The sequence below is a fragment of the Poeciliopsis prolifica genome, unplaced genomic scaffold (genome assembly GCF_027474105.1).
Source record: "Poeciliopsis prolifica strain line A6 unplaced genomic scaffold, Auburn_PproV2 SCAFFOLD177, whole genome shotgun sequence".
NCBI lineage: Eukaryota > Metazoa > Chordata > Actinopteri > Cyprinodontiformes > Poeciliidae > Poeciliopsis > Poeciliopsis prolifica.
In genome coordinates, this window is record NW_026562552.1 from 18,919 (window position 1) to 45,000 (window position 26,082).

At 46.5% G+C, this 26,082-nt stretch overlaps 3 protein-coding genes, 1 long non-coding RNA gene and 1 pseudogene across 4 annotated transcripts; 1 reads left to right on the forward strand and 4 right to left on the reverse strand.

The window, feature by feature from the left end:
* Positions 1-538: 538 nt before the first annotated feature.
* LOC129356531 (transmembrane protein 116-like) lies at positions 539-9,876 on the reverse strand. Its single transcript, XM_055026113.1, has 11 exons — positions 9,771-9,876; positions 8,780-8,826; positions 8,188-8,248; positions 7,972-8,103; positions 6,186-6,290; positions 4,579-4,628; positions 4,420-4,503; positions 4,212-4,347; positions 2,384-2,528; positions 2,224-2,303; positions 539-1,436 (listed from the first exon to the last, which is right to left on the reverse strand). Exons 1-11 carry the CDS (start codon positions 9,843-9,845, stop codon positions 1,281-1,283), a joined length of 1,071 nt encoding a protein of 356 aa, XP_054882088.1. The 5' UTR covers positions 9,846-9,876; the 3' UTR covers positions 539-1,280.
* Positions 9,877-10,633: 757 nt separating this feature from the next.
* On the reverse strand, positions 10,634-16,566 carry LOC129356536 (zinc finger protein 135-like; the record flags this gene model as incomplete). Its single annotated transcript, XM_055026115.1, has 7 exons — positions 10,634-11,813; positions 13,415-13,580; positions 13,664-13,750; positions 14,176-14,413; positions 14,470-14,596; positions 15,022-15,330; positions 15,939-16,566. Coding segments are annotated over 7 exons (2,154 nt in total), but the record flags the coding sequence as incomplete, so codon positions are not given.
* A 169-nt stretch (positions 16,567-16,735) lies between these two features.
* LOC129356519 (uncharacterized) lies at positions 16,736-18,075 on the reverse strand. The gene is made up of 3 exons (XR_008605424.1): positions 17,835-18,075; positions 17,310-17,393; positions 16,736-17,223 (listed from the first exon to the last, which is right to left on the reverse strand). It is a non-coding gene; the product is annotated as an uncharacterized LOC129356519 (long non-coding RNA).
* A 1,199-nt stretch (positions 18,076-19,274) lies between these two features.
* Positions 19,275-20,498, reverse strand: LOC129356527 (28S ribosomal protein S12, mitochondrial-like). Its single transcript, XM_055026110.1, has 3 exons — positions 20,355-20,498; positions 19,851-19,901; positions 19,275-19,724 (listed from the first exon to the last, which is right to left on the reverse strand). Exons 2-3 carry the CDS (start codon positions 19,897-19,899, stop codon positions 19,342-19,344), a joined length of 432 nt encoding a protein of 143 aa, XP_054882085.1. The 5' UTR covers positions 19,900-19,901; positions 20,355-20,498; the 3' UTR covers positions 19,275-19,341.
* A 550-nt stretch (positions 20,499-21,048) lies between these two features.
* LOC129356526 (ectonucleotide pyrophosphatase/phosphodiesterase family member 7-like) overlaps positions 21,049-26,082 on the forward strand; it is a 5,333-nt pseudogene continuing 299 nt past the window's right edge.

Genomic DNA, 26,082 nt, shown 5'->3' on the forward strand with positions numbered 1-26,082 from the left:
TATTCCACTAGAGGGCGCAAAGCAACAGAAATTGATCACCTGCCGGTTAAGAACCAAAACATGTTCCGGTTCTGAACACCTTATATTCTGGAGACTACTTAGTACCTGGTCCGAGAGGGGACCACCGGGGCCAACTGGGACCAGCAGGGATGAACTGGGACCAACAAGGGGAGGAACTCTGGTTCCGGTCGGCCGGGTCCAGACGGACAGAACCAACAGAGATCAGTTAGTTTGAGAAGCTGCGGGTCTCTGAAGTTCCGGTTTCATGATTTTGGTCAAACTGTGCAAGTTTTGCTCCCAGGAGGAGAGCAGAGGAAGAGCTGCTGCTCTGATGGAAACAGGCTGGGGAGGGGCAGCAAAACACCGTACAGAAATTAAAAACTGAAAGAAACTCATCAAAAATTTCAGTTTTCCAAAACTTAAGCATCTGAACTCTGCTTGTCATCTTTAACAAACGACCAGTTTGACTTTTTACTGTTCATTTTATTTTTTTTATGTTTTCCATCAATAATCTTTGACACTTTTATTAGTTCTGAAACATAAAAATGCTGAGATGCAAAGAAAAGGTGAAAAATAAATGCAACAATTAAGTTCAAACTTTTCTTCAAATTACAAAAATAAAGTAATATTATTATAAACAGTCAGAATGAGAAAATAAAGTTAAAAAAAATAACACGAGAAAGTCGGAACAGTAAAATAAAATAAGTTGTAAAAACAAGAATAAAATTGTAACAAGTTGAAAGAGTTGAAAAATAAAAATGTGAATAAATTTTACATTCAGTTGATTGTTGGGATTTTAAAATTTTCGAATAATTCAATGTTTTCCAGTTCACATTTCTTTTCTCGTGTTAATTTTTTAAAAACTTAATAGTCAGTTTTATTTATTCTGCCAACTTTCAGAAAGAAAATCCACAAAATAAATGAAACAACTAAAAATCTAAATTAAACCAGTTTGTAAAAACCTTTCAGGTAATTTCTGGTCACTGAAGCAATTTTATAAGCTGAAAAACTTCAAAATAAAAGCATGTCAGTCCAAACTGATGATTTCACTTCCTGAGGTCAGAGGTCGCTGACAGCGCTCCGACTGAGCGACCTTTCTCAACCCCCTTCTCTCTTCCTCTTTTCTCGCCTCGGTGGTTCAGGACCAGAGGTGGAAGATGCAGCCGCGGAGTTTTTCCTCCGGTGGAAAGCGAAAGTTAACGCCTCGAGTCTTTGTGGCAGAAAGCAGCAGAAAAGCCCCCACCCCCACCCGCTGCTGAGCCGCTCACCCCCTGACCCCCTCAGGTGAGATAGTTCCTGGTCTGCTGGGAGCGCAGCAGCGGCGTCTGCGTGTCCAGGTCTCTGGAGAAGAAGGACAGGCCAGCGCGGCGGAGGTGTAGGCGCGTCCAGCCGTACACCAGGCAGTTGAGGAAACCCTGAGAGGCCGAAGTGAAGGCCTAGAAAATACACACTGTCACTTTAAGAACAGAAACAGGAACAAAAACAACACAAAGTGACCTGAAAGAGGCAGCATCAGGTGTTTTCACTTTCTGACTATGTTACCTTCAGGTGCTATAAAAATTACTTCTTGAAACTGGATCTCTGTCCCTTTAAGAAGGTCCAGCTGAAAACTTTCAGTTTTCTGTTCCAATCATTATTTACAGTGTAGGTGTTTCTTTGTTGTTGTTTTTTTAAACTTCTCTCACAAAATAAAACTTCCTCAACCAAACATCTGGATTTTACCAACAATTCATTTACACTTTGCAGTTGTAAAAGAAATTCTATTAAATATGACTTTAAGGAAAATTTACTTCCTGACTTAGCACCTTGAAATTGTGCCTCTGTCTCTTTAAGAAGCTCCGCCTCCAGGAAGTCGTCCCAATATGGCTCCTCTTTAACCCTTTAATGTTTTTACCAGCACTGCTTTGAGCAGCAGCTCCTATAACAAGCTCAGCAGTTGTTTGCTAATTGTTGCTGGCTAGTCTGAAGGAGCAGAGTGGGGGAGGCGGGGCTAGGTCTACCCAGGTGTTTCAACAGCTGAATGGTCGCCATGGAGATCAGAGAACTAACGGTACATTTCTGCTGTTATATTTATGAACAATAAATGTGACATGATGGAAAATCTGACACTGGCCCTTTAAAAATCACCAAAACATCTCTTGATTAAAACGTGAAGCCTGATCAGTTGGAGCTCCAGGTATCGGCCCGGAGCAACCCGATCGGCGCCGAGTGCAGCGCGCTGACCTCAGATATGTAGAGGCAGACGCCCGCCACACCGTGACCCGTCGACGGCTTCGCCACCCGCAGGAACGCCAACGCCACGGCTGAAACAGAACGCACAGGGTAAACGAGACACCATCGCCCCGCTGAGCGGCGGGTGTCACGGATCAGAACCGGAACACACCTGGACCCCAGCAGAACACGAACACTAGTGGGTACAGCAGCATCCGCACGTCCATCACCCGGAACAAGGCTCGCTGCTCATTGCCGAGGTAACCGCTGGACGTCACCGCCCGCCGGTAAACGCACCGCGCCTTGACCACCAGAACCTGGAACCAGAACCACAGAACCTCATCGTACAGAACCACAACGAAACTCGCATCATAAGACCTGAGTGGACGGGTCAGGAACCGGGTCAGAGGTCAGGGTAAATGAAGCCTTGACACCCAGGGCTTTACCCCTCTACCTACACACAGGGTTTTACCCCTCTACATACACCCGGGGTTTTACCCCTCTACATACACCCAGGGCTTTACCCCTCTACCTACACACAGGGTTTTACCCCTCTACCTACACCCAGGGCTTTACCCCTCTACATACACCCGGGGTTTTACCCCTCTACATACACCCGGGGTTTTACCCCTCTACATACACCCGGGGTTTTACCCCTCTACATACACCCGGGGTTTTACCCCTCTACATACACCCGGGGTTTTACCCCTCTACATACACCCAGGGTTTTACCCCTCTACATACACCCAGGGCTTTACCCCTCTACATACACCCAGGGCTTTACCCCTCTACATACACCCAGGGCTTTACCCCTCTACATACACCCGGGGTTTTACCCCTCTACATACACCCAGGGCTTTACCCCTCTACATACACCCGGGGTTTTACCCCTCTACATACACCCGGGGTTTTACCCCTCTACATACACCCGGGGTTTTACCCCTCTACATACACCCGGGGTTTTACCCCTCTACATACACCCGGGGTTTTACCCCTCTACATACACCCAGGGTTTTACCCCTCTACATACAGCCAGGGCTTTACCCCTCTACATACACCCAGGGCTTTACCCCTCTACATACACCCAGGGCTTTACCCCTCTACAAACACCCAGGGCTTTACCCCTCTACATACACCCAGGGCTTTACCCCTCTACATACACCCAGGGTTTTACCCCTCTACATACAGCCAGGGCTTTACCCCTCTACATACACCCAGGGCTTTACCCCTCTACATACACCCAGGGCTTTACCCCTCTACAAACACCCAGGGCTTTACCCCTCTACATACACCCAGGGCTTTACCCCTCTACATACACCCAGGGCTTTACCCCTCTACATACACCCAGGGCTTTACCCCTCTACATACACCCAGGGCTTTACCCCTCTACATACACCCAGGGCTTTACCCTTCTACATACACCCAGGGCTTTACCCCTCTACATACACCCAGGGCTTTACCCCTCTACATACACCCAGGGCTTTACCCTTCTACATACACCCAGGGCTTTACCCCTCTACATACACCCAGGGCTTTACCCCTCTACAAACACCCAGGGTTTTACCCCTCTACATACACCCAGGGCTTTACCCCTCTACATACACCCAGGGCTTTACCCCTCTACAAACACCCAGGGTTTTACCCCTCTACATACACCCGGGGTTTTACCCCTCTACATACACCCGGGGTTTTACCCCTCTACATACACCCAGGGCTTTACCCCTCTACATACACCCGGGGTTTTACCCCTCTACATACACCCAGGGCTTTACCCCTCTACATACACCCAGGGCTTTACCCCTCTACATACACCCGGGGTTTTACCCCTCTACATACACCCAGGGCTTTACCCCTCTACATACACCCGGGGTTTTACCCCTCTACATACACCCAGGGCTTTACCCCTCTACATACACCCAGGGCTTTACCCCTCTACATACACCCGGGGTTTTACCCCTCTACATACACCCAGGGCTTTACCCCTCTACCCCTCAGCTCACCGTGATGCCCAGCAGGGTGAGGAGGAAGCTGCTGAGGAAGACTCCGATCTGGTAGGTGTGCAGGAAGCTGCAGCTGCGGCTGAGCTGCTGCCGCCCCGGCTGCAGGAACAGCGCTCCGGTGTGCATCAGCAGACACCTGCAACACAGACACAGCATCAGCTCCGGACAGCAGCGCCGCCGCGCTAACCTGTCTCAGACGAGTCCTCACCTGTACGGCTCACTAAAGTTGACCTGGCAGTGGCTGACGTTCCCTTGTACGAAGACCGGGACCATGAGCAGCGTCGGAACCAGACTGAAACGGGAGAAACGGGTCAGCGGGGGGAGAACGGTCCAGGTTCACCTGCTGCTGGTTGCAGCCTGCACTCACCTTGACAACACGGCAATCATTTTCGCTTTCAGCGACATGGTGTTGGAAAACTGAGGAAAGAAAAGATGCCAAGAATCAGAACCTCATCCAGGAACCAACAGATGTTTAACGCTCACCTGGTTTTATGGCAAAATATGGACATAAACATTTTAAAGACTGTTTGCTTCTTTAATAATAATAATACTTCTTATGAACATTTTAGCTTTAGATTTCCTCTTCCTAAAGGCTAAACCAAGCTAACACATTTACAACCTTTCAATATTATTTAAGAAATAGAAAGACAACTTTACATAAAGCTACTCTATGTCAACATGAATGAGTTGACAGAGCAAAGCTAACATAATGTTTAGATAAAGCATGTTAAACTGTTATGAGATTATCCAGTGTCTCATAGTTACAACTTTAAAACTTCAAATTATGACTTCCTGTTTGGCTCTTATTTTTGTCTTTTGGCAGAAATGGCCTTCCATAGAAAGCAGATAGCTTTAATGTCACTTCAAACAGAAGAAGACAAAAACGATAAAATAAAAGTTATGTTGAATCTGATTAAAGCTTCTGCTGCTTAATGGATCTTTAATATGGCTCTGGAGCTACTATTCAACATGGCTACCGTTCAACATGGCTACTGTTCAACATGGCTACCGTTCAAACATGGCTACTGTTCAACATGGCTACTGTTCAACATGGCTACTGTTCAACATGGCTACTATTCAACATGGCTACCGTTCAACATGGCTACCGTTCAACATGGCTACTGTTCAACATGGCTACCGTTCAACATGGCTACTATTCAACATGGCTACTGTTCAACATGGCTACTGTTCAACATGGCTACCGTTCAAACATGGCTACTATTCAACATGGCTACTGTTCAACATGGCTACTGTTCAACATGGCTACTGTTCAACATGGCTACTATTCAACATGGCTACCGTTCAACATGGCTACTATTCAACATGGCTACCGTTCAACATGGCTACTATTCAACATGGCTACTGTTCAACATGGCTACTGTTCAACATGGCTACCGTTCAAACATGGCTACTATTCAACATGGCTACTGTTCAACATGGCTACTGTTCAACATGGCTACTGTTCAACATGGCTACCGTTCAACATGGCTACCGTTCAACATGGCTACTATTCAACATGGCTACTGTTCAACATGGCTACTGTTCAACATGGCTACTGTTCAACATGGCTACCGTTCAACATGGCTACCGTTCAACATGGCTACTATTCAACATGGCTACTGTTCAACATGGCTACCGTTCAACATGGCTACCGTTCAACATGGCTACTATTCAACATGGCTACTGTTCAACATGGCTACTGTTCAACATGGCTACTGTTCAACATGGCTACCGTTCAACATGGCTACCGTTCAACATGGCTACTATTCAACATGGCTACTGTTCAACATGGCTACCGTTCAAACATGGCTACTATTCAACATGGCTACTGTTCAACATGGCTACTGTTCAACATGGCTACCGTTCAACATGGCTACTATTCAACATGGCTACTATTCAACATGGCTACTATTCAACATGGCTACTATTCAACATGGCTACTATTCAACATGGCTACCATTCAAATATGGCTACCTGTATGGAGTAGCCGCTGAAGCAGCTGTTGAACTTCTCTCTGGTCAGCGTGTAAAGGTTCCACACGTAGTTCAGCGTGAAGAAGAAGGAGGCCATGTACAGAATCTGAAACAGAACAAAACGGTCCGTCTGGTTCCGACAGTAACGAGTTAAACCAGCAGCTCGGGCGGACAATAGATGTAGGTCAGGCGTGTTTCTGCGTCCTGGTCCTGCTGCTCCATTTCCTCCTCAGTGACCCAGTTCAGGATAGGTTCTGGTTGTTTGAGCCAAACGGGCCGGAACCTGCTGATCCCGCCTGCTTCCCGTCCTCGAGGTCCAGTTTAGGTTCTGTTGTCCTGCTTACTTTCTAACTTGGAATGCGTCACGTAAAGTGAAAATGACGTCATGGCTTTGAAAGAGCTCTGGGTTTCACATCCAAACCCAAACCGCCAAATACCGGAGCGAAAGAGGAACCGCCGGGCCCGGACTGGAATCCGACCCGGTTTCACCACCGAGCAACGACTCAGGACAAAATGGAGGAATAAGCCAACAAATAAAATGGACTCAACTGTATTTATATATTAAAAATCATCCACTTTTGTCTTCTTCCGGCTGCAGTATTTACTTTTATTCACGTTTTAAGTTTAAGGGTTAGAAATGGGAGAAAACTCCTTATCGAGCTAGCTTTGCGGCACTTAGCGCCTGTTTACGCATGCGCAGTGACCTAAGAATTTTTCGTTGTAATGCAAGTGAAGGAACATTACCGCCCCCAACTGGTGAGGCCAGCCTCTGCATCAACCAAGTGACGACACTTTATTTTGATATGAGGGGTTGATGTGTTTTTTATGGCATGTGATCTATATCATATTTCATGTTATGTGATTGACCTCTGTGGCTGACTGTTGACCCCACAGGATTTATCTGCCAAATGTAAAACTCAAAGCTGCTGCGGTGGGAAAACCCCAGACAGCAGCTTCCAGTTCAGCTCCTGGTGTCAAAAATAAAACCTGAAAACAGAAAACACTAAACTCTACTTTCAGAGGAACTTTCTAAAGCTAAAAACAAAATGTTTATGCTTTAATCTCAGAAAAACAAAATGTTCTCCAGCCTCTAAATTCTCACAAACTTAACCTGAATCAATTTTATTCACTTTAAACTTTATTTTTACACCTGGCTGAACTGATCTTTTCTCATTCTGCTACTTTCTCCTACTACTCTCCGATTTGCATCATTTGCTGTTGTTCAAATTAGGGATGAGAATCTGTCGTACCATTTATAACATATTTTGTTATAAATGATCAGTTTTGATCTACTGTAGGATAATTTTCAGTTACTGATGATAAATAATAAATCTGTGTTATTTTTACAGTTTGAACAAATTTAGTTTGTTCAATAAATTTCATCTTAGTTCAGTGAAAAAAAATCACACTTTTTATTTTTATCTTCAGGATCCTGTTTCATATGGAAATGTTTTTCAATATTCATGTTTGTGGTTCAGTTACCTAAAAAATAAGTAATATCGTTTGTTTTTTTATCTTAATCATTATCATAATAGTCATCTTTCATTGAAACCAAACAGGATTTTTGAGTTGAATCCACTGAAATGTTTCAGTGGGAACCAGCAGCTCAGCCTGCAGCTGCTTCTGACGGGTCCAGGCTGCGGTTTCTGTTTGAGGAAGCTGAGATTTTCTAACAGTGAAGGCTTTGAGGAGGAAAAAGGAGCCACTTCCCGATAAAACTCATAGAAATCCCTCAAAGTTCCCCAGAAATCCCGCCAGACTCCCCGGAGCGGCGGCGCGGCCGTTACCTGCTCCACGGTGTGCAGGTTGTAGCAGAGCAGGCTCAGGCGGTCGCAGCGCTGAGAGTAGAGGACGGCGCCAACCAGCCAGCAGGCGGCGAGCAGCAGGTCGGCCACGCTCAGCTGGAACAGAGGCTGCAGCTGCAAACAGGACAGCGGCAGTCAGACACCGGACCTCTGACCCCTCAGGTCAAAGGTCAGCCGGACGACCTCGAAGGCACTGACCTCGGGCGTCTGGCTGAGTCTGGGAATAATCAGGGAGATGATGGAGCCAGAGCCAACAATGCTGCAAATATTCAGAGAAAATGTTTAAAAGTGATATTAAAACACATTGAATGTTTCTGAACCAGGATGAAACACAAATCAAGGAGAAACTACTGCAAGCGAAGCCGAAATGAAAGAAATGAGCAAAAATCTCAACATCCTTTCAAATATTTTCTCAGGTAAATTACAAACTAACATAAGTTTAGCTAAATTAAATGAAACTATCGTAGCTCTGCACAAACAGGAACTTTGTCTGTCTGTCTGTCATTTACACATTTTGTCCTTTTTAAAGAAATTTACTATAAACTTTCAATAAAATATATGAAATATAAAAACAAATGTAACTTTTATTTCAAAATCTTTTAAAGACCTTTGCTTCTCATCTACCTCTGCATCGCCATGGAAACGTCACCTTGACGTCCAGAACCAGAACCGGCAGAACCAGAACCGGACCAAGACGTCCAGAACAGCTAAAATTAGCCTAAAATCTGTTCCTTCCTGAAATGTTTTCACTGCAGAAACAAATAAATGTCATTTAATCCGAGGAACCGACCTGAACGACGCCATGATGAGCTGGATCCACCGGACCGCTTCGTACACCTGCAGGGGAAAACAGCACGTTCAGAACCCTGCAGAACCGACCAGAACCCAGCAGAACCGACCAGAACCCAGCAGAACCGACCAGAACCCAGCAGAACCGACCAGAACCCAGCAGAACCCTGCAGAACCGACCAGAACCCAGCAGAACCGACCAGAACCCTGCAGAACCGACCAGAACCCATCAGAACCGATGCTGATACGGATCTTCTCTTTACCTCCCAAAGCGTTCGTCTCACTCAAATATTAAGTTGAACATAAAGGAAAATTTATCAATCAAAATATTTAAATCGAGCAAAAACTTTATTAAGATAAACTTTAGTTACATATTTAATTCGATAATTAAACTATATTTATCTTAATAACTAAAGTGAAATATTTACAAAGCATGGTGTTCACTTTTACACTAAATATGCAGTTAGCAAATGAAATACATAAACCTGCTATTAAATTTAGTCTTTGCTCATTTTAGGATTTTGTTTTTGGGTAAAATATTCCAGAACATTTCTAAATGAAGGAATAACTTGGTGAAAATCTGAGGTTTAATAATCCAGATTACTGCTGTTAATCCCAATTACTGGATCCAACAGGAAAGTGAACTATTGAGGGATCAATGAGGAGAATCTGCTGCGACGGAACCGGTTCGGCTCCCTGGACCCAGAGCCTGTCAGTCTGTGCGGAGGGAATAATGACCCACAGCGTTAAAACTAAAATAAACGGAAAGAAATAAAGAACCAGAAACACTTCATTACATGTTTATAGTTTCTATACCAATGAAAGAAGTCCACTTTTTTTTTTTTTACTGAAGTTTCAAAAGTTTAAATTTGATGTTCCAATAATTAAATGGAAAAACTTCCTTTCTCCAGATGAAATAATGAGGGTTTTGCTGCTTTTCCAGATAATTTGGCAGCTTTTAGAGCAGAATCAGAGACATGTCCCGAACTCACCTGGGTCCAGTCCAAGGCCGCCGTGGTGTTGGCCTCCGGGCTGCGGGGCAGGCTGAGCATCAGCGGGGGAAACATGCTGGGGCAGGAGAGCTCTCTGGAGGAGCAGAACCAGGAACTGGCTTTTATCCTGCGGGGGCGGGGCTTACCGCGTTAACCCCGCCCACCTGGCGGAGCTGCGGGTTTGTCTCTCAGGAGGTAGATTCTGGTTTCCTTATCGACTCTCTGATTGGATCAGAGCCGAGCTTCAGCCCATCCGGAGGTTCTGACCTCTTCTGGAACCCGAACCACAGAGTCACTGAGAATGTCTGCTGGCGCCCCCTGCTGGAGGAGATCCCGACCAGCTTCTGCCCCCATCAGTTCCTGTCAGTGGATCTGAGTTCAGCCTGGTTTCCATTGCAGTCCTTCCTTCCTCATATTCATCACATTAGGACTTAAAATGAGTTTCCAGTCTGGAAAGAACAGAAACTAGTGAAGCTTGGAGAGAAACTAAACGTTTCAGAGACTTTAGCTGCTTTTCTGCCAGGAGGTTAAATATGGAGAATAATGAGATCCAAGCAAACGTGACCAGATCTGAAATCAGCCACCATCTGACATCATTTTGAGACAATTAATAATAATTTAGGACATCTTCCCCTCCTGTTGGTCCAGTTCTATTGGAATCAGAACTACAACCTGTTCCCCTCCTGGCCTATGGGGGCGCTGCATAAAGAACCACTGAAGGAAACGACACAAAAAACCTCTGTAGACACTGAGAGCAACTTCCTGCTTCACCCGATGGAAACAAGATGGAGGCGTCAAGATTTCTCTTTAGTCTTTGACTGAAGACCAGAAGCGCTAGGCTAGCATGTTAGCTTTGGCTGTACTTACCCAGAATGCCCTGTGCTGTAGTCCACTTCCTGCTTTTGGAGCGCTCTCTGATCCGCTTGGCGTTCAGATTCAAACCGAATCAGAGTTCACTTCAACCGAACCCAGACCGAGGTTTGGAGGACCAGAGGTCAGAGGTCGGTTAGTGTTCACACCTCACAACCCAATCAAAGCAAATCAGACTGGAAACCAGATTTGGGTTGAACTGGGAGAGAAGTTCCCACCTTCAGGAAACTGGAAATGGTAATAATAAGAGAATCTAGCACGGCGCCACCTGGTGGACGCCTCAGTACAACAGAACCAGCCTGGTGGAACCAGCAGGGAAGAACTTTTACACCCCAATCTGGAAGTTATTGGTAATTAAATGACCTCTGACCTCTGGATCAATGAGATTCAAACTCTTCATCAGAAACTTTCATTTGGATCAAATTTTTATTGTGGAGAATCTGACTATTTCGTCTTGGCCGGTCTCTCACCGTGCCCTTGAGCAAGGCATCGACCCATCAGACCGGAGTCTCTGCTTTGTTTGGCCCTTCTGAGCTCCTGTAGGAAGTTTAGCAGTGAATCTGTCGAGGTGACCTCATTGGGTTTTGGTGGACTGTGCCGCCGCCGGGTCGAGCTTTGGCTTGTCGGATTCGTGCTTCCTCATGTGCTTCCTGAAGATGCGGGCGCCGCTCAGGTTCTTCTTGCAGACGCTGCAGTAGTAGGGTTGCGCGTCAGAGTGCACGTCGATGTGGTAGGTGAGCTCCAGCGCGCGGCTGAAGCTCTTGCTGCACAGCGGGCATTGGTAGCGGACGCCCGAGTGCGTCAGCTGGTGGTTCTTCAGAACGCACAGCTGCTTGAAGGTCTTGGGGCAGAGGGCGCAGCGGAAGGGCCGGGTGTCGGTGTGGACGCGCTGGTGGCGGCGCAGGGCGCTGGAGAAGGTGAAGCTCTTGCTGCAGACGGCGCAGGTGAAGGGCTTCTCGCCGGTGTGGATGCGCTGGTGCTCCGTCATGTGGACGTGCTGCACGAAACTCTTCCTGCAGGTGGGGCACTGGAAGGGCCGCTCGCCGGAGTGTATGCGCAGGTGCTTCTGCAGCGCAGAGGCCTTGAAGCAGTCGCGGCCGCACACCGGGCAGCAGCTCTTGGATTTTCCCGTGGAGCGGCCGTCTGCTGCCGGGTCGGAGCTGATCTTTGGACCTGCTGGAAACACAAAGGGTCGGTTAGGAGCTGCCGGGTTTGACACGCTGCCATATGGAAGCTCTGTTGACGCATTTCAGAAAGACTTCAGTGACCTCTGACCTCTGATAATGTTCTGATCCGGTCCTGAGTCAATTCATTCCTAAACATAGAATCTCAGTACTAAAATTATCCTATAGAAGGCTAACAGTAGCTTACCCACAGCTAATGCTAGGCTATCACGGCTAACAGCCATCAGATGAAGTAGCCATGCTAGTCACTAGCTCCTCCTAAGCTAATGCTAACTGATTTCCTCCTCAGCTATCAGTGCTGCTCCATCAATCGAACTGGCAGCTTCAGATGAGGTAGCCTCCTGCTACGAGGAAGTAGCCTCCTGCTACAAGGAAGTAGCCTCTTTCTACGAGGAAGTAGCCTCCTGCTACGAGGAAGTAGCCTCCTGCTACAAGGAAGTAGCCTCTTTCTACGAGGAAGTAGCCTCTTTCTACGAGGAAGTAGCCTCCTGCTACGAGGAAGTAGCCTCTTGCTATGAGGAAGTAGCCTCCTGCTACAAGGAAGTAGCCTCCTGCTACGAGGAAGTAGCCTCCTGCTACGAGGAAGTAGCCTCTTGCTATGAGGAAGTAGACTCCTGCTACAAGGAAGTAGCCTCCTGCTACGAGGAAGTAGCCTCTTGCTACGAGGAAGTAGCCTCCTGCTACGAGGAAGTAGCCTCTTGCTATGAGGAAGTAGTCTCCTGCTACAAGGAAATAGTTTCCTACTACAAGGAAGTAGCCTCTTGCTACGAGGAAGTAGCCTCCTGCTACAAGGAAGTAGCCTCTTGCTATGAGGAAGTAGTCTCCTGCTACAAGGAAGTAGCCTCCTGCTACGAGGAAGTAGCTTTTTGCTATGAGGAAGTAGTCTCCTGCTACAAGGAAGTAGCCTCCTGCTACGAGGAAGTAGCCTCTTTCTACGAGGAAGTAGCCTCCTGTTACGAGGAAGTAGCCTCCTGCTACGAAGAAGTAGCCTCTTTCTACGAGGAAGTAGCCTCCTGCTACGAGGAAGTAGCCTCTTGCTATGAGGAAGTAGACTCCTGCTACAAGGAAGTAGCCTCCTGCTACGAGGAAGTAGCCTCTTGCTACGAGGAAGTAGCCTCCTGCTACGAGGAAGTAGCCTCTTGCTATGAGGAAGTACTCTCCTGCTACAAGGAAGTAGCCTCTTGCTACAAGGAAGTAGCCTCCTGCTACGAGGAAGTAGCCTCGTGCTATGAGGAAGTAGTCTCCTGCTACAAGGAAGTAGCCTCCTGCTACAAGGAAGTAGCCTTTTGGTACGAGGAAGTAGTCTCCTGCTACAAGGAAGTAGCCTCCTGCTACAAGGAAGTAGCCTTTTGCTACAAGGAAGTAGCCTCCTGCTACAAGGAAGTAGCCTCCTGCTACGAGGAAGTAGCCTCTTGCTACGAGGAAGTAGCCTCTTGCTACGAGGAAGTAACCTCAGAACTAATGAACAAACGGACCGGATCAGAACCGACCCAGCCTGCTTTACCAGTCTACTGGGAAATCTGGACCTCAGGAAGAACCATGTGAACCGGGTCGGAACCGGGTTGGAACCGGGTCAGAACCGTGGTGTACCGCGGCGCTCCGGTTCCCAGCGCTCTTCCTCTCCATCAGAGTTGATCAAACCGCTGACATCCTCTTCCTCCCGCTGGTTCCCACCCTGGTCGCCATGGTTACCGGCAGGCTGCCCGGCGCCAGGCACGAGGACGGGGTCAGAGGTAGAGAGGTCACCGGGTCGGCACTGGAGGGAAACATGAGGAGAAGTTTCAGGCTCAACCAGAACCTTAAACCAGTTGGAGACTGGTGAGTTAACTGGTTCCTCACCTCTTCCTCCACACCTTCATCCTCCTTCCTCATCATCATCACAGTTTTCTTCTTCTGGCCGCCGGTCCGCATGTGGAGCCAGAACACCTGGAACAGAACCCGGGTCGGTCAGCAACATGGAACCCAAAGCAGCTGCTGTCCAGATCAGTACGGAGAGAAATCTGGTCCAATACTAAACATCACATTTACGCAGTTTGTAGTTTTTCTGATTGTTTTAGACACTGGCTTTGCTCCACACTGACCAATGGGAACGCAGCTCCCAAGGTTGACAAATAGGAATGTGCCTTTCTGCCCCCCACTGACCCCCCCCCCAAACAAAATATGTAAAACGTGATTTGAAAACAATAGAATTTGTAAAACTTGAAAAATTTTAATCTGAAAAATGTAGGTTAAACTATTGATGTTTTGGCTCATTGTTCTTCCATCAAACCATCTGGAGGTCAAAGCTGAACCACTGAAAGGTGGATCAGACAGAAACTGTGAACCCGTACAGTTCTGATGGTTCTGGTCACCTTGTCGGCCGGGTCCGGCAGCCGGCCCTCCCTGATATGGACCTCATGTGTTCCCGTAGCAGGCAGGGCTTCAGGAAGCTCTTGGAGCAGATGCAGCAGCTGTGGTTTCTCTTCTTCCTCACCGCCGGACTCCTGCAGGTGGTCGGGGTCTCTGGGCCCGGCGGTTCCGGTCGCTGGTTTTCTGAGACTTCCTGGGCCTCCAGGTTCTTCTCTGGCTCTGTCCTGGCAGGGATCGGTTCTGTAGAACCAAAAAACACAAGTAAAAGAGTCACAAACCCAACACAACCGACAGACTTCTGGACCCAAACGCTCCCTGAAGCCAAAGTTGTGATTTTCTCACCAGTCAGTGAAGGCAGTGACTCGTTGCTGCGGCTCTCCACCTGCAGGGCGCGCTGGTTCTGTCCAGAGGCTTGTCTGGGATCTGGAACCAACAGAAGGTAACAGGTTTGAACCAGAACCAGCAGGGAGTTCAGATCCAAACCCATAGGAACTGTTCTGGTCCATGCGCCTCCAAGGCTTAGCTCCTCCCCACTCAGTTCCTTCAGACTAGCCAGCAGCAATTAGCAAGCAGCTGCTGCTCAGAGCAACTTTGTGTTAATAGAGGAACCATGTTGGGATGACTTCCTGGAGGCGGAGCCTAAGGAAAAGCAGGAGTTTAAAGAGACAGAGGACCATTTCAAGGTGGTAAATCAGGAATAACTTTTTTTGTCATATTAATAAAGTCAACATTTTCATAACAACTGAAGGTAACAGACCTGATTGTGCTATAAAATAGAAAACACATAATATTGCCCTTTAAATCAGCTGGAGTTTAACGTTCAAACCCTGCAGTTTCTCCCTCCTCACCGGTTCTGGCGGATCCGGACCGCCAGACGGTACGGTGTCGGGCCGGTGGTTCGGCCGGCTGTGGATCTCCTGGTGCTTCCTCAGCGCTCTCAGCACAGTGAAGCGCGTCTTGCAGACGTCGCACTGGAACGGCCGCTCCCCCGTGTGGGAGCGCAGGTGGTCTTTCAGCCGGGACGAGCGAGTGAACGAGCGGCTGCAGACGTCGCAGGAGAACCGGGTCGCGGCGTGGTACCGCCGCTCGTGATCCTTCGCCTCTTTGACGGAGGAGAAATGCTCCTGACAGAGGAAGCAATGGAGGGCAGCTTCTTCCTGCAGGATCAGAGAAGTTTTAGCTTAGCGCTTTAGCACGCTTGCTAACTTTAGCACATTTAGCTTCTCTCACTCAGTTTTCCTAGATAAATTTGAAGGAGCTGATTTCCTGGGCTATGAGGAAAACTTTCATTTCAATAAAGTTTGACATCTGTGTCAGGTCTTGGTTAGTAGCACTTAGGAATTCAGAGCAGTAGTTTATATTCACGCATGCTCTTATTTTGAAGTATGATTACAGATGAACTCTAGTTCCTCTTCCCAAATTCTTCACTGATAAAGTGAATGATGTCATTCTCTACCCAGAATGCATTGCAGTACGTCCACAGTGAACAGTCTAAACTCTCCTCATGCTTTCTGACTGAAGCGCTACGGTGGCTAGTTAGCAGCAGAGTTAGCAAAACTCAGCAGGTCGGTGCAATGACAGATTTGACGTTGCACATAATTTAGATACACAAACAGCATGTTGATAAAATGCATAGAAATTAATATTTATGTTAGCCGTACAGCATTGGTTTTCAATAGCTACATATTGGTATGATGCATTAGCAGAATGGTTCACACTTTACCATTAGCTTCCACTAATTCATTTCCACTAATTGACCTCTGACCTTCTCCAGGGTTCCATCTGCATGTTTCTGCAGGTGTTTCTGCAGGTGTTTCTTCAGGAGACTCGGCCGGTTGAAGCTCCTCCCACACAGTGAGCAGGGGGTGGAGTTTGCGTCCCGTGTGGTTCCTCACATGATCCCGGAACGACGACGCGGAGGAGAAGCTTTTCCCGCAGAGCGAGCAGGAATGCTGCTTCTGCTCCTGGTGGGTCTTCAGGTGGTCGGACAGGCCGCTGCGGGAGGCGAAGCGTTTGGGGCACAGCGAGCAGGAGAACGGTTTCTCCCCCGTGTGGGTGCGCTCATGCTGGACCAGGTAGCGGCGCTGGACGAAGCCACGCCCACACAAGGAGCAGCTGAAGGGTTTCTCCGGGGAGTGGATGAGGAGGTGGCGGCGCAGGCAGCCGCGCTGGGCGTAGCTGACGCCGCAGTCGGGGCAGGAGTACGGTTTCTCCCAGTGTGGACGCGCTGGTGCACCAACACGTTCACCTTCTTGGTGAAGCGCTTCCCGCAGACAGAGCAGCTGTGCGGCTTGTAGCCGTAGTGGGTGGCAACGTGGTCGGCCAAACGGGCCGGGCCGGCGAACTCCCGGCCGCACAGCGAGCAGCAGTGGCGCCGTTTGGGTTTGGGTTGGTCAGAGGCCGGTTCTGGAGTAGAGCAGAAACTTTGATGGTCAGGAGGCATCTGCGGGCCTGAAGGAACCAGAACCCAATTGGAACACCATCAGAATGCATCAGGACCAAAACCCGATCAGAACTTTCACGCTCCAGATCAGAAGTTCTGATCATATCTAAACAGAACCGGACCAGATTCTGATCCGGTTCTTTGCAGACTTTCCCATTTCTATCATTCATCTTTCTAAAACGTTCTGATCGAACAAATTGTAAAACTAACATCTCAGCTCCTTATTCTTGAAAGAAAATGTTGTTTTCACCTTTAATCTGTTTCACTGATGGTTTCAGTTGTTTGGTTTTTATTTCTGTTTTATTTCCGGTTTCTGCCTTTTATTTTGTATGTTTAAAATGTCTTCCAGTTTAATGTTTCTGTTTAATTAAAGGTTATTGTCTTGAACTTTCACTTTATGCCGTTATCAATGTATTAGTTGAAAATGGCCGCCTTCTTTTCTTCCTGCAGCTCTACTCTTCCTCTCTCTCTCAGGCTGGAACCTGAGCAGCTCCACCAATCAGGAGCCACGTCAGAGCAGATCCCACCTGTCTCTCCTCCTATCAGATCCTCCTGTTCCATCCACCTGCAGTTATTCCAGTTCAGCTCTTTTCTCCTGACTTAGTGTCTACAAAATATAATAAGGGTAGAAACTACTAAGAATGCCCCAGATGTGCTGCTGTTAGTGATGTTTGGGGTGAATGCAGCTCTGACCTTCGTCTCCTCCTTCCTCCTCTTCCACCTTCACTTCATTCATCATCTTCTCTCATCTAGGCCTCTGGAAAAACACACATTTCTCTGAAGGATAAAGAAACAGAAATCACAGCTTGATCTCAAACATGTGATTTTAAAGCACTCAAATGAAAAGGTGCTTTACAGCAACAACATCTAATAAATAAACAATACTAATCATCACAATATAAAATATTCCAGCTGTTAAAGGCAACATACTGACTCTCCTTTGTGGTTTATTGAGATTTTTATTGAGATAAATGAACCACATTAACCATTATTTAAACCATCTGGCAACAAACAGAGCTTCAGCCAATCAGAGAACACAATGGAGATCATTTCAGCCAATCAGAGAGCATTAACAGCTATCACTATTACGCCGCCAGCTAATTAGCTAATAAAAGCTGATTTATCTTCATTAAGCCTCAGCGCAAAATCAGAAGCAAACCACAGCAGCAGAATGTAAAGTAACTGTAGCCGAAAAATATCCACAACTGCCTCTTTTACCGTCAGAAATCCGGTGCTCACCGGCCCGAGCAGCTAGCATGGAGCTAACAGGAACAGTTCGAGAGGCTCCGACAGTTGAAGGTCCAGTTTGTTTCGTTTAAAGACGTAAACCGTCAGTTAACGAGTTTCAGAGATCCGGGGCTTCATGTTGGAGGTTTTCTATAAACGACAGCAGACAAGAATGAAACCAGAACCGAAACAACTGCAAGTAAAAACGTAGAAACTGGAGCTCACGGGCTCAATGCTGCCACCACCGGCAGGAGGGCGGTACTACAACAACAAACGAAGCGGTATTAACAGTAAAATTAATTTCCTTTTAGAAGTGAATGTAAATTTTATTTTTTATTCCAAATAACAAAGTAAGAACATTTTTACTTATGTTTTGTATGGTAGTGTGATGATTTACCTAAGAGGAGATCTATATTTGTTTTTGAGACAAATATTTAAATGAATGAAACACTTTAAAGACACATTTAGTCTGTCATTGCCTGCAGACTCAGGAACTGTTTCATACTGTTAATACTGAAGAAAGTTATTTTTTCAAGGAATTTCCTTTATTTAACCAGATAAACCCCACTAACATCTGGATCTCATTTTCAACAGTGACCTTGGCAGAAATCTGCAATACAGAGCAACCAGGTTACAGAATAAAACTAATGGCGTTAAAAGAAGTTAAAAAGCAGGAGTTGTGTTTGTTGTTCTCCTCTTTCCTCTTCATGTCAGATCTGCTCAGAATATGGATCAGTTTCAGAAATTCACTAGCTTTTGCTTGAGGTGAGTTTTATGCTATGACTTCAACATTATTTTTATTTTATTTGCATTTTGGAGCATTTCTGTTATAAAGTTCAATATGAATAAAAGTGACATTGAATATTGTTGCTGTGGTATTTCTGAAATATAAGTCAGTTCTGACCTCTGTCTAGTCAAAGTAAATTCTGTTTGTCTTTGATGTGTTTGCAGATACAGATGTTTACACCTCTAAACAAATCAACACTGGCAGTAAAATGAACTCATGCCGATCATATTTAGACTGTATTCAGCCTGTTGGATGAACTGGCTGCTCTTCACATTCACATCCATAAATAATTACTTCAATAATTATGAACCAATTATTGAAATAATTGTCAGCTAGTTTAGTAATCAGTTAATTAACTGGAGTGTAAAGTCTCAAAGATCCTTTTCTGAAAGAATACTCAGAACATTAATCAAACCAAATCAGTACAAATGAATCTATACATTTCACATGTAATATGAAAAACATTGTGATACATACAAACATATATATATATATACATATGTTTATATATGTGTGTGTTTCTATGTAGTCAAATCCATAAAGGTGAGAGCTAATTAAGTCTGAAACCTTCTAGCTGACAAACTTCTTTCATTATTAATAGCAGATTGAGTCTTGTTCAGTTTCAGGCAAAATCAACTCAAGTGTGGAACCAAACAGTTTTTATTGATCATTGATTATCAAACATGAATCCGGCAGCATTGTGGGCCTCATCTACTGCTTCTTCTTCACCACGTGAGCACAGTCATATTTTCCTCGAACCACAGTGAGTTTGACTCCGGGCAGGTCCTGTTTTCTGCCCCCCTGCACCAGAACCACGTTGTGCTCCTGCAGGTTGTGTCCCTCCCCGGGGATGAACACCACCGCCTCCTTCCCGTTGGACAGCCGCACGCGGGCGCACTTCCTGTTGGCTGAGTTGGGCTTCTTGGGCTTCCGGATCATCGTCTTCAGGACGACGGCTTTGAGCTGTGGCCGGCCGAATGTGGCGCCCAGAGTTTTAGGGGGAACCTTGGGCTTCCCCTGGCGGTGCATCTGGTTGAGAGTAGCCATGGTTCTGGAGAGGAGCGGCCCGGTCCAGGAAGAGGAGACCCGGGTCGCTGCAGACACAGAGAGCTGCTCATGTTTTACCCAGAAGAATTCCAGCATTTCTCTGTAGATATTGTTTCAGTTTCTGTCCAAAGCAGAAAAACATTTTCATCTTCAGCCTGCAGGAGGAAACTCACCGTGAACCAGCAGCTCCAGCGCCGGTCTGAGGCTCCAGAGGGAAGACATTCCTGGAACCAAAACCATCAAACTCAGAACCGGATCAGATCCAAACCACACAGGATTAAATCATCTCCGCTCCTGAAATGATCCTTTATTCATAATGTCCTGACAATCCCTAAGTCTCCCTCCAGAAATATTTAGAATAGAATAAATCTGACCCATATTATCATTTCAGATTTCCCCAAAGCTCATTTCAAGGCCGGTCCAGAACCAGTCATCAGATTATTCCTGCTTGGATTCACTGCCTCATGTCTCAATAGTTCAAAATCTGTTCAAACATCCCGAATTATGAAGAAACACCTACAGAATGTAAGTTATTTTCTAAAGTCTCCTCTGGAGCATTTTATCAGGTAAAACACATTTCTCTTCATGGAGTCTGGTTAAGCTAACGGCTGTTAGTTAACAGGTTAGCTAACCTGTTAGCTTTTACTCCGACTCTTCCGTCGTCTAAAGCTACAAACCTGCTCAGATGACCCAGAACAACCAGTCCGAACCGAACACTACTGTGAATCCAGAACCCGATAAAAACATTTCATTTCACACTGAAATGAAGGACATCACGCCGCAGCGAATGACAGGAAGTCCTTTAGAGCGTAAAGAAGCGCTTCCGGTACTTTTAACGACAAAATAAAAGACGTAATTTCAAAATAAAGGATTAATTTTCTTTGAAGGCTCGTGAGATCAACTCAAGTTAATAGTAAAGCTGTTAAAGTTTATATAAATCTCTTTTGAGCATAAACAGAGCAAATTAAGAGCTACAGGTGTGATAATTGAGATTAAATCGATGAAATATTGTCTTATAAAAACTTGTTGTGGAAAATTTACTGCCAGAAATTTTAATTCTCTCTGTTCTTCCTCGTCTGCCTGGAGACAGGTCAGTCCATCACAGGACAGAACTTCAGATTCTCTGGTCTTATTATTGATCAAAATATCAGCTTTAAGAATCTGATTGGTCCAGATGTATAAACACCAATGAGCAGCTTTCAAAGTCCATCTAATCATTAAAGTCGGTTCGGATAAGACCCGTTAGTTCACAGTCAAAGGTCTGATCCCCCATCAGCAGATCTGTATCAGGAACTCTTACTACTCATTAACCAGGGTCACCTGCACAGGTGAGCGCCGGCCGAGCGCCAGGCAGTTGCAGTGAGGCTGAAGATGAGGCTGGAGATCTTCCTCGTGCTCGTGGCGGCGAGCGGCATCGGTGGGAAGCCGCTGAGCAGCCAGGAGGAGAAGACCAAGCTGCTGCTGGTGTCATTCGACGGGTTCAGGTGGGACTACGACCAGGACGACGTGGACACGCCGCACCTGGACCGCATGGCCATGGACGGGGTCAAGGCCAAATACATCACCCCCCCCATGATGACCATGACATCGCCGTCACACTTCACCACCATCACAGGTCTGGAGCGCCGCCGGACGGCCTTAAGCCAAACGTAATTACAGCAACAATTAGTTATGAAGAAGAAGAAGAGCTTTGTCAGTCCTCCAGGGGGAAACTGACATTTCAGGACAGAGCAACAGAAACCAAACGTGAAGTCCCAGAACGGCTCGGAGGAAATCAGGTTCAGGAACCAGGTTTCGGTTCTTCTGTCAGCCAAACGGTTTCATTAAACCACTGGAAACAAAGCGCTTTGGTCTCAATCCTCCTGAGGCTGTCGGCGCTCCACCTTCTACTAATCTACAAAAATTGGCGTCAAGCGTTTTGGTTTGTGCAGCAAAAATTTTAAAGATATTAATACAAATGTTTCCAGAGGTCAGGAAAGGTCAACCACCCTCAAACTTCTTCAAATCAGACAAAACTGATGTCAAACAACCCGACTGTTTGAGCAGAAAAGGTTGTGTTTGTGCTGCTTTGATGTTTTTTATTAGCATGTTTAAAATGTTAATAAAAAATGAAAATTTTTGCTGCACAAACGTTTGACGTTGAATTTGTTAGATATAAAGAAGGAGCTGGACTCCAGTCTGAAAATGATCCGGTCCTGAAGCGCTGCAGACCAGAAACAGCTTATAGGAAAAGAAATGTAATCTAATCCTGTATTCTTAGATTATTTCTGGATTATTGATCACTGCTTATCAGCGTTATCAGCTGGTTGAGTTCATCTTCCTTCACTAAGTGGAGATTTATGGCTGCATTAGATACAATCAGATGTTTGCTGATCAAACAGGAAGTGAAGGTTTTCATTTAAATGCGACTCTTTGTTGAATCACTGGATTTTCACCTCAGCAGGCCTGAAAATGTTTAAATGGAGAAACTTTCCGGCTCTATAAGAGTCATACAATTCAGATTCTTGAAAAATATATATTTTTGTGCAGAACAATTTGCTGAAGTATTTGTTTTTGTTTAATGTTGCCACTTATTTAATAAAAAAGGCTATAAAAAGAAGATCAATATGAAATCCATCTTTCTGCAAACGGATTTGATTTAGTTTACAAATCGTTTTATTGACGTCGTCCGTCAGAGACAGAATAAGTTTAGTTGTGAAGAACTTTAAACTCACTGCTTCAGATACAATATTGTGAACATGAGTCAACTGAACTCCAGCAGGGGGCACCATTTGTTGGCTGAAAACTAAAACCTGTGTTACTGGGACTGAACTGGTGTGTTTGGTACCCATGTTGTTTAGTTGCACACAAGTTAAATTTTACATGATCATCATGATGATGAGTCCTTCAGGGGCAGTAAAGAAGCATAATGTTTCAATCCCGGACGAGCCCCCTGTTAGAGATTATGCTGAGTCACAGTGAAAAATGGAGACTGAATACTGATGCAAGTAAATATTTAGTAAGCAAAAAATATTTAAACTAAGCATAAAAATGACGCTAAGTAAATCTTTAAATGGCCCAATTTACCTGAATTCAATCTGATCACCACTGCTTCACTGAACAGCCAAATCTGACCACCAGATGGCAGCATTACAGTGGAGCACAGAGTCATTTCAGAATCACAGAGCTAAATGTCTCGTCTCAGGTAGATGGATTGAAGACCACGAAGTTGTCCACAACTTAATGTTCAACGAAACAACAAACCTGAAAGTTCCCTTCAAAGAGACCCTGAAGAGGTCGGAGTGGTGGGACAACGGAGTGCTGCCGCTGTGGATCACGGCTCAGAACCAGGCAAGTCCACGAGCAGCTGGAAACTCAGACCCTGTAGCCCTAAACTCTCACATATTCATGAGAAAACGAACTGAAATGTGACGGAAGAGGAAACTTTGAAAGATATTAGTAACGTTATCACATTTCTTAACCATGTAACTCCTAAAACGGAGGATTTATTTCACAGATTAGTTGAAATAAATACGGTTTTACACCTTTAAGGAGACTTATGAGTCGAAGGTTTTCCAGTCAGTGTCTGATGAAAATGTTCTCCGTAGATGGATTAAAATTTCCCAATTTAATATCTTCAAGCTTTGCAAAACAGAAAACGTTCGAACATTTTACATCATCCTTGACTGTCTAGTCCAGGGTGTCAACATCCAGTCCTGCAGGCCCGCTGTCCTGCAACCTTTAGATGAGTCTCTGCTGCACCTGAATAGAATAATGAGGTCATTAAGGCTCTGGAGAACCAGGAGGAGGGAATGAAGCCGTTTCATTCCTGTTTGGATCTGTGGCTCATCTAAAAGCTGCAGGACAGCTGGAGGACTGGAGTTTGACATCCTGGTCTGGTCTATTAATGTAAGGACTAGACCAGGGTCCTTACGTTGCTTTTTAACTAGCCAGTATTTGCATCCCCTGCCACATGGTTGAGAAACATGATAATGTTACGAATATCTTGTAAAGTTTTCTCATCAATATGAGAGTTTACAGCCAGAGGTCAGGAGTTTCTCAGCATCGGCTCCAAACGACATTAACCAGTGAATCAAACTGATCTCCTTCCTTCAGGGTCTGAAAACCGCTTCGTTCTTCTTCCCGGGAGGGGGCGCCGCCTACGGGGGTCAAAGGGTCAACAGAGTTCGGATGGCGGAGCCCGGCCACCCTTACACCAATGAGACAGAATGGCGTGAGAACATCGACACGGTTCTGAGCTGGTTCTCAGAGGAGGACTTTGACCTGGTGACCCTGTACTACGGCGAGCCGGACTTCGTGGGCCACAACAAGGGGCCGGACCACCCGGACAGGACCGTCATCCAGCAGATCGACCGCACCGTCGGCTACCTGCGCCACGCCATCAGCAGGCACGGCCTGGACGACAGCCTGGACGTCGTCATCACCTCTGATCACGGCATGACCGCCGTCAAGAAGCGGCCGCTGGTGGACGAGATCGTCCTCAACAAGTACCTGAACCTGCTGGCTCACCTCCTTCGAGATCCTGGACTACGGCGGCTTCGGCATCGTGACGCCGCGGCCGGGGAAGGACCAGGAGGTTTACGACACCCTGACCAATGCTCCCAATCTGACCGTCTACAAGAAACAGGACATCCCGGAGAGTTTCCATCTGGGGAGAAGCAAGCGGCTGCCGCCCATCGTGGTGGTGGCGGACCTGGGCTTCAATCTGAACTCGGTAAGGCCCAGAGGTTCTGTAAGGCCCAGAGGTTCTGTAAGGACTAGAGGTTCTGTAAGGACTAGAGGTTCTGTAAGGCCCAGAGGTTCTGTAAGGTCCAGAGGTTCTGTAAGGCCCAGAGGTTCTGTAAGGACTAGAGGTTCTGTAAGGCCCAGAGGTTCTGTAAGGTCCAGAGGTTCTGTAAGGCCCAGAGGTTCTGTAAGGTCCAGAGGTTCTGTAAGGTCCAGAGGTTCTGTAAGGACTAGAGGTTCTGTAAGGTCCAGAGGTTCTGTAAGGCCCAGAGGTTCTGTAAGGACTAGAGGTTCTGTAAGGACTAGAGGTTCTGTAAGGCCCAGAGGTTCTGTAAGGACTAGAGGTTCTGTAAGGACTAGAGGTTCTGTAAGGACTAGAGGTTCTGTAAGGCCCAGAGGTTCTGTAAGGCCCAGAGGTTCTGTAAGGCCCAGAGGTTCTGTAAGGTCCAGAGGTTCTGTAAGGCCCAGAGGTTCTGTAAGGTCCAGAGGTTCTGTAAGGCCCAGAGGTTCTGTAAGGACTAGAGGTTCTGTAAGGACTAGAGGTTCTGTAAGGCCCAGAGGTTCTGTAAGGCCCAGAGGTTCTGTAAGGACTAGAGGTTCTGTAAGGCCCAGAGGTTCTGTAAGGCCCAGAGGTTCTGTAAGGACTAGAGGTTCTGTAAGGACTAGAGGTTCTGTAAGGACTAGAGGTTCTGTAAGGCCCAGAGGTTCTGTAAGGACTAGAGGTTCTGTAAGGCCCAGAGGTTCTGTAAGGCCCAGAGGTTCTGTTCTCCTCGGCTTCAGAAAGACTCGTTATCGTCTCTGTTCCCTGAACGATTTCCGATTCATTCATTTTGCTAGTGATGACATTAATGGTCCCTACAAGACGATTCGTTTAGCTGAAGTCCAAACTCCAGCATTTCATCATCGATCTTGAGATTCATCTTTAAATCTGAAGCAGTGGGAAAACCTGCTAATCTGCTAAAAGTAGCAGAATTCGGATTATTTTACAGCAGATTGTAAAGAAATAGTGTAAATTTAGCACCATGACAGTAATGTACAAAAATGGATATTTTATTTAATTACAAGTAAAATATGCAATTTCGCCGTAACGACCACGATGCCAAAGCTTTAATCCCAGATTGAACGTCAAACAGCTGGAGGTGATGGAGACGCCATCTTCCTGCAGTTCATCATTAAATACGCAGAAACAAACCAACGCCAGCTGGCGAGCTAGCAAGGCTTCATTAGCAGGTAGTTAGCGGTAGCCTCAACGGCAGAATGCAATGAAATGCAGGTTCTGGTTGCAGAGCAGCTGAGGTCAAAGGTCACGCTGCCTCTCTGTTTCTCAGAGGTTCATCGTCTACGTGAACAAAGGCGACCACGGCTTCCACAACGGGGAGATGGACATGAAGACCATCTTCCGGGCCGTCGGACCGAGCTTCAAGCAGAACTTTGTGTCCGACCCGTTCGACAGCATCCACATCTACCCGCTGCTCTGCAGGCTGCTGCGCATCCAGCCGGCGCCGCACAACGGGTCGCTGGGGGTCACCGAGGTCATGCTGCGGGCTGCAGGTGAGTCTGCTCCGGCCCACTAGAACCACAACCAGAACCAGAACCACAGATTAACCCGGGTTTGTCTGCAGGGGAATCCCAGAGGTCCGGTCTGTCTGCCACTCTGCTGCTGAGCGTCCTGCTGGCCAG

Bases quoted from the DNA above. Each gene is read 5' to 3' on its own strand.
- LOC129356531 (XM_055026113.1), bottom strand. From the start codon at position 9,845: ATGTTTCCCCCGCTGATGCTCAGCCTGCCCCGCAGCCCGGAGGCCAAC. The intron at 4,629-6,185 runs GTAGCCATATTT...TTCTTTCCTCAG, and splicing joins TCAGCGGCTACTCCATACAG to TTTTCCAACACCATGTCGCT. The intron at 4,348-4,419 runs GTGAGGACTCGT...TCTGTGTTGCAG, and splicing joins AACTTTAGTGAGCCGTACAG to GTGTCTGCTGATGCACACCG.
- LOC129356527 (XM_055026110.1), bottom strand. From the start codon at position 19,899: ATGTCTTCCCTCTGGAGCCTCAGACCGGCGCTGGAGCTGCTGGTTCAC. The intron at 19,725-19,850 runs GTGAGTTTCCTC...CTGTGTCTGCAG, and splicing joins GCTGGAGCTGCTGGTTCACG to CGACCCGGGTCTCCTCTTCC.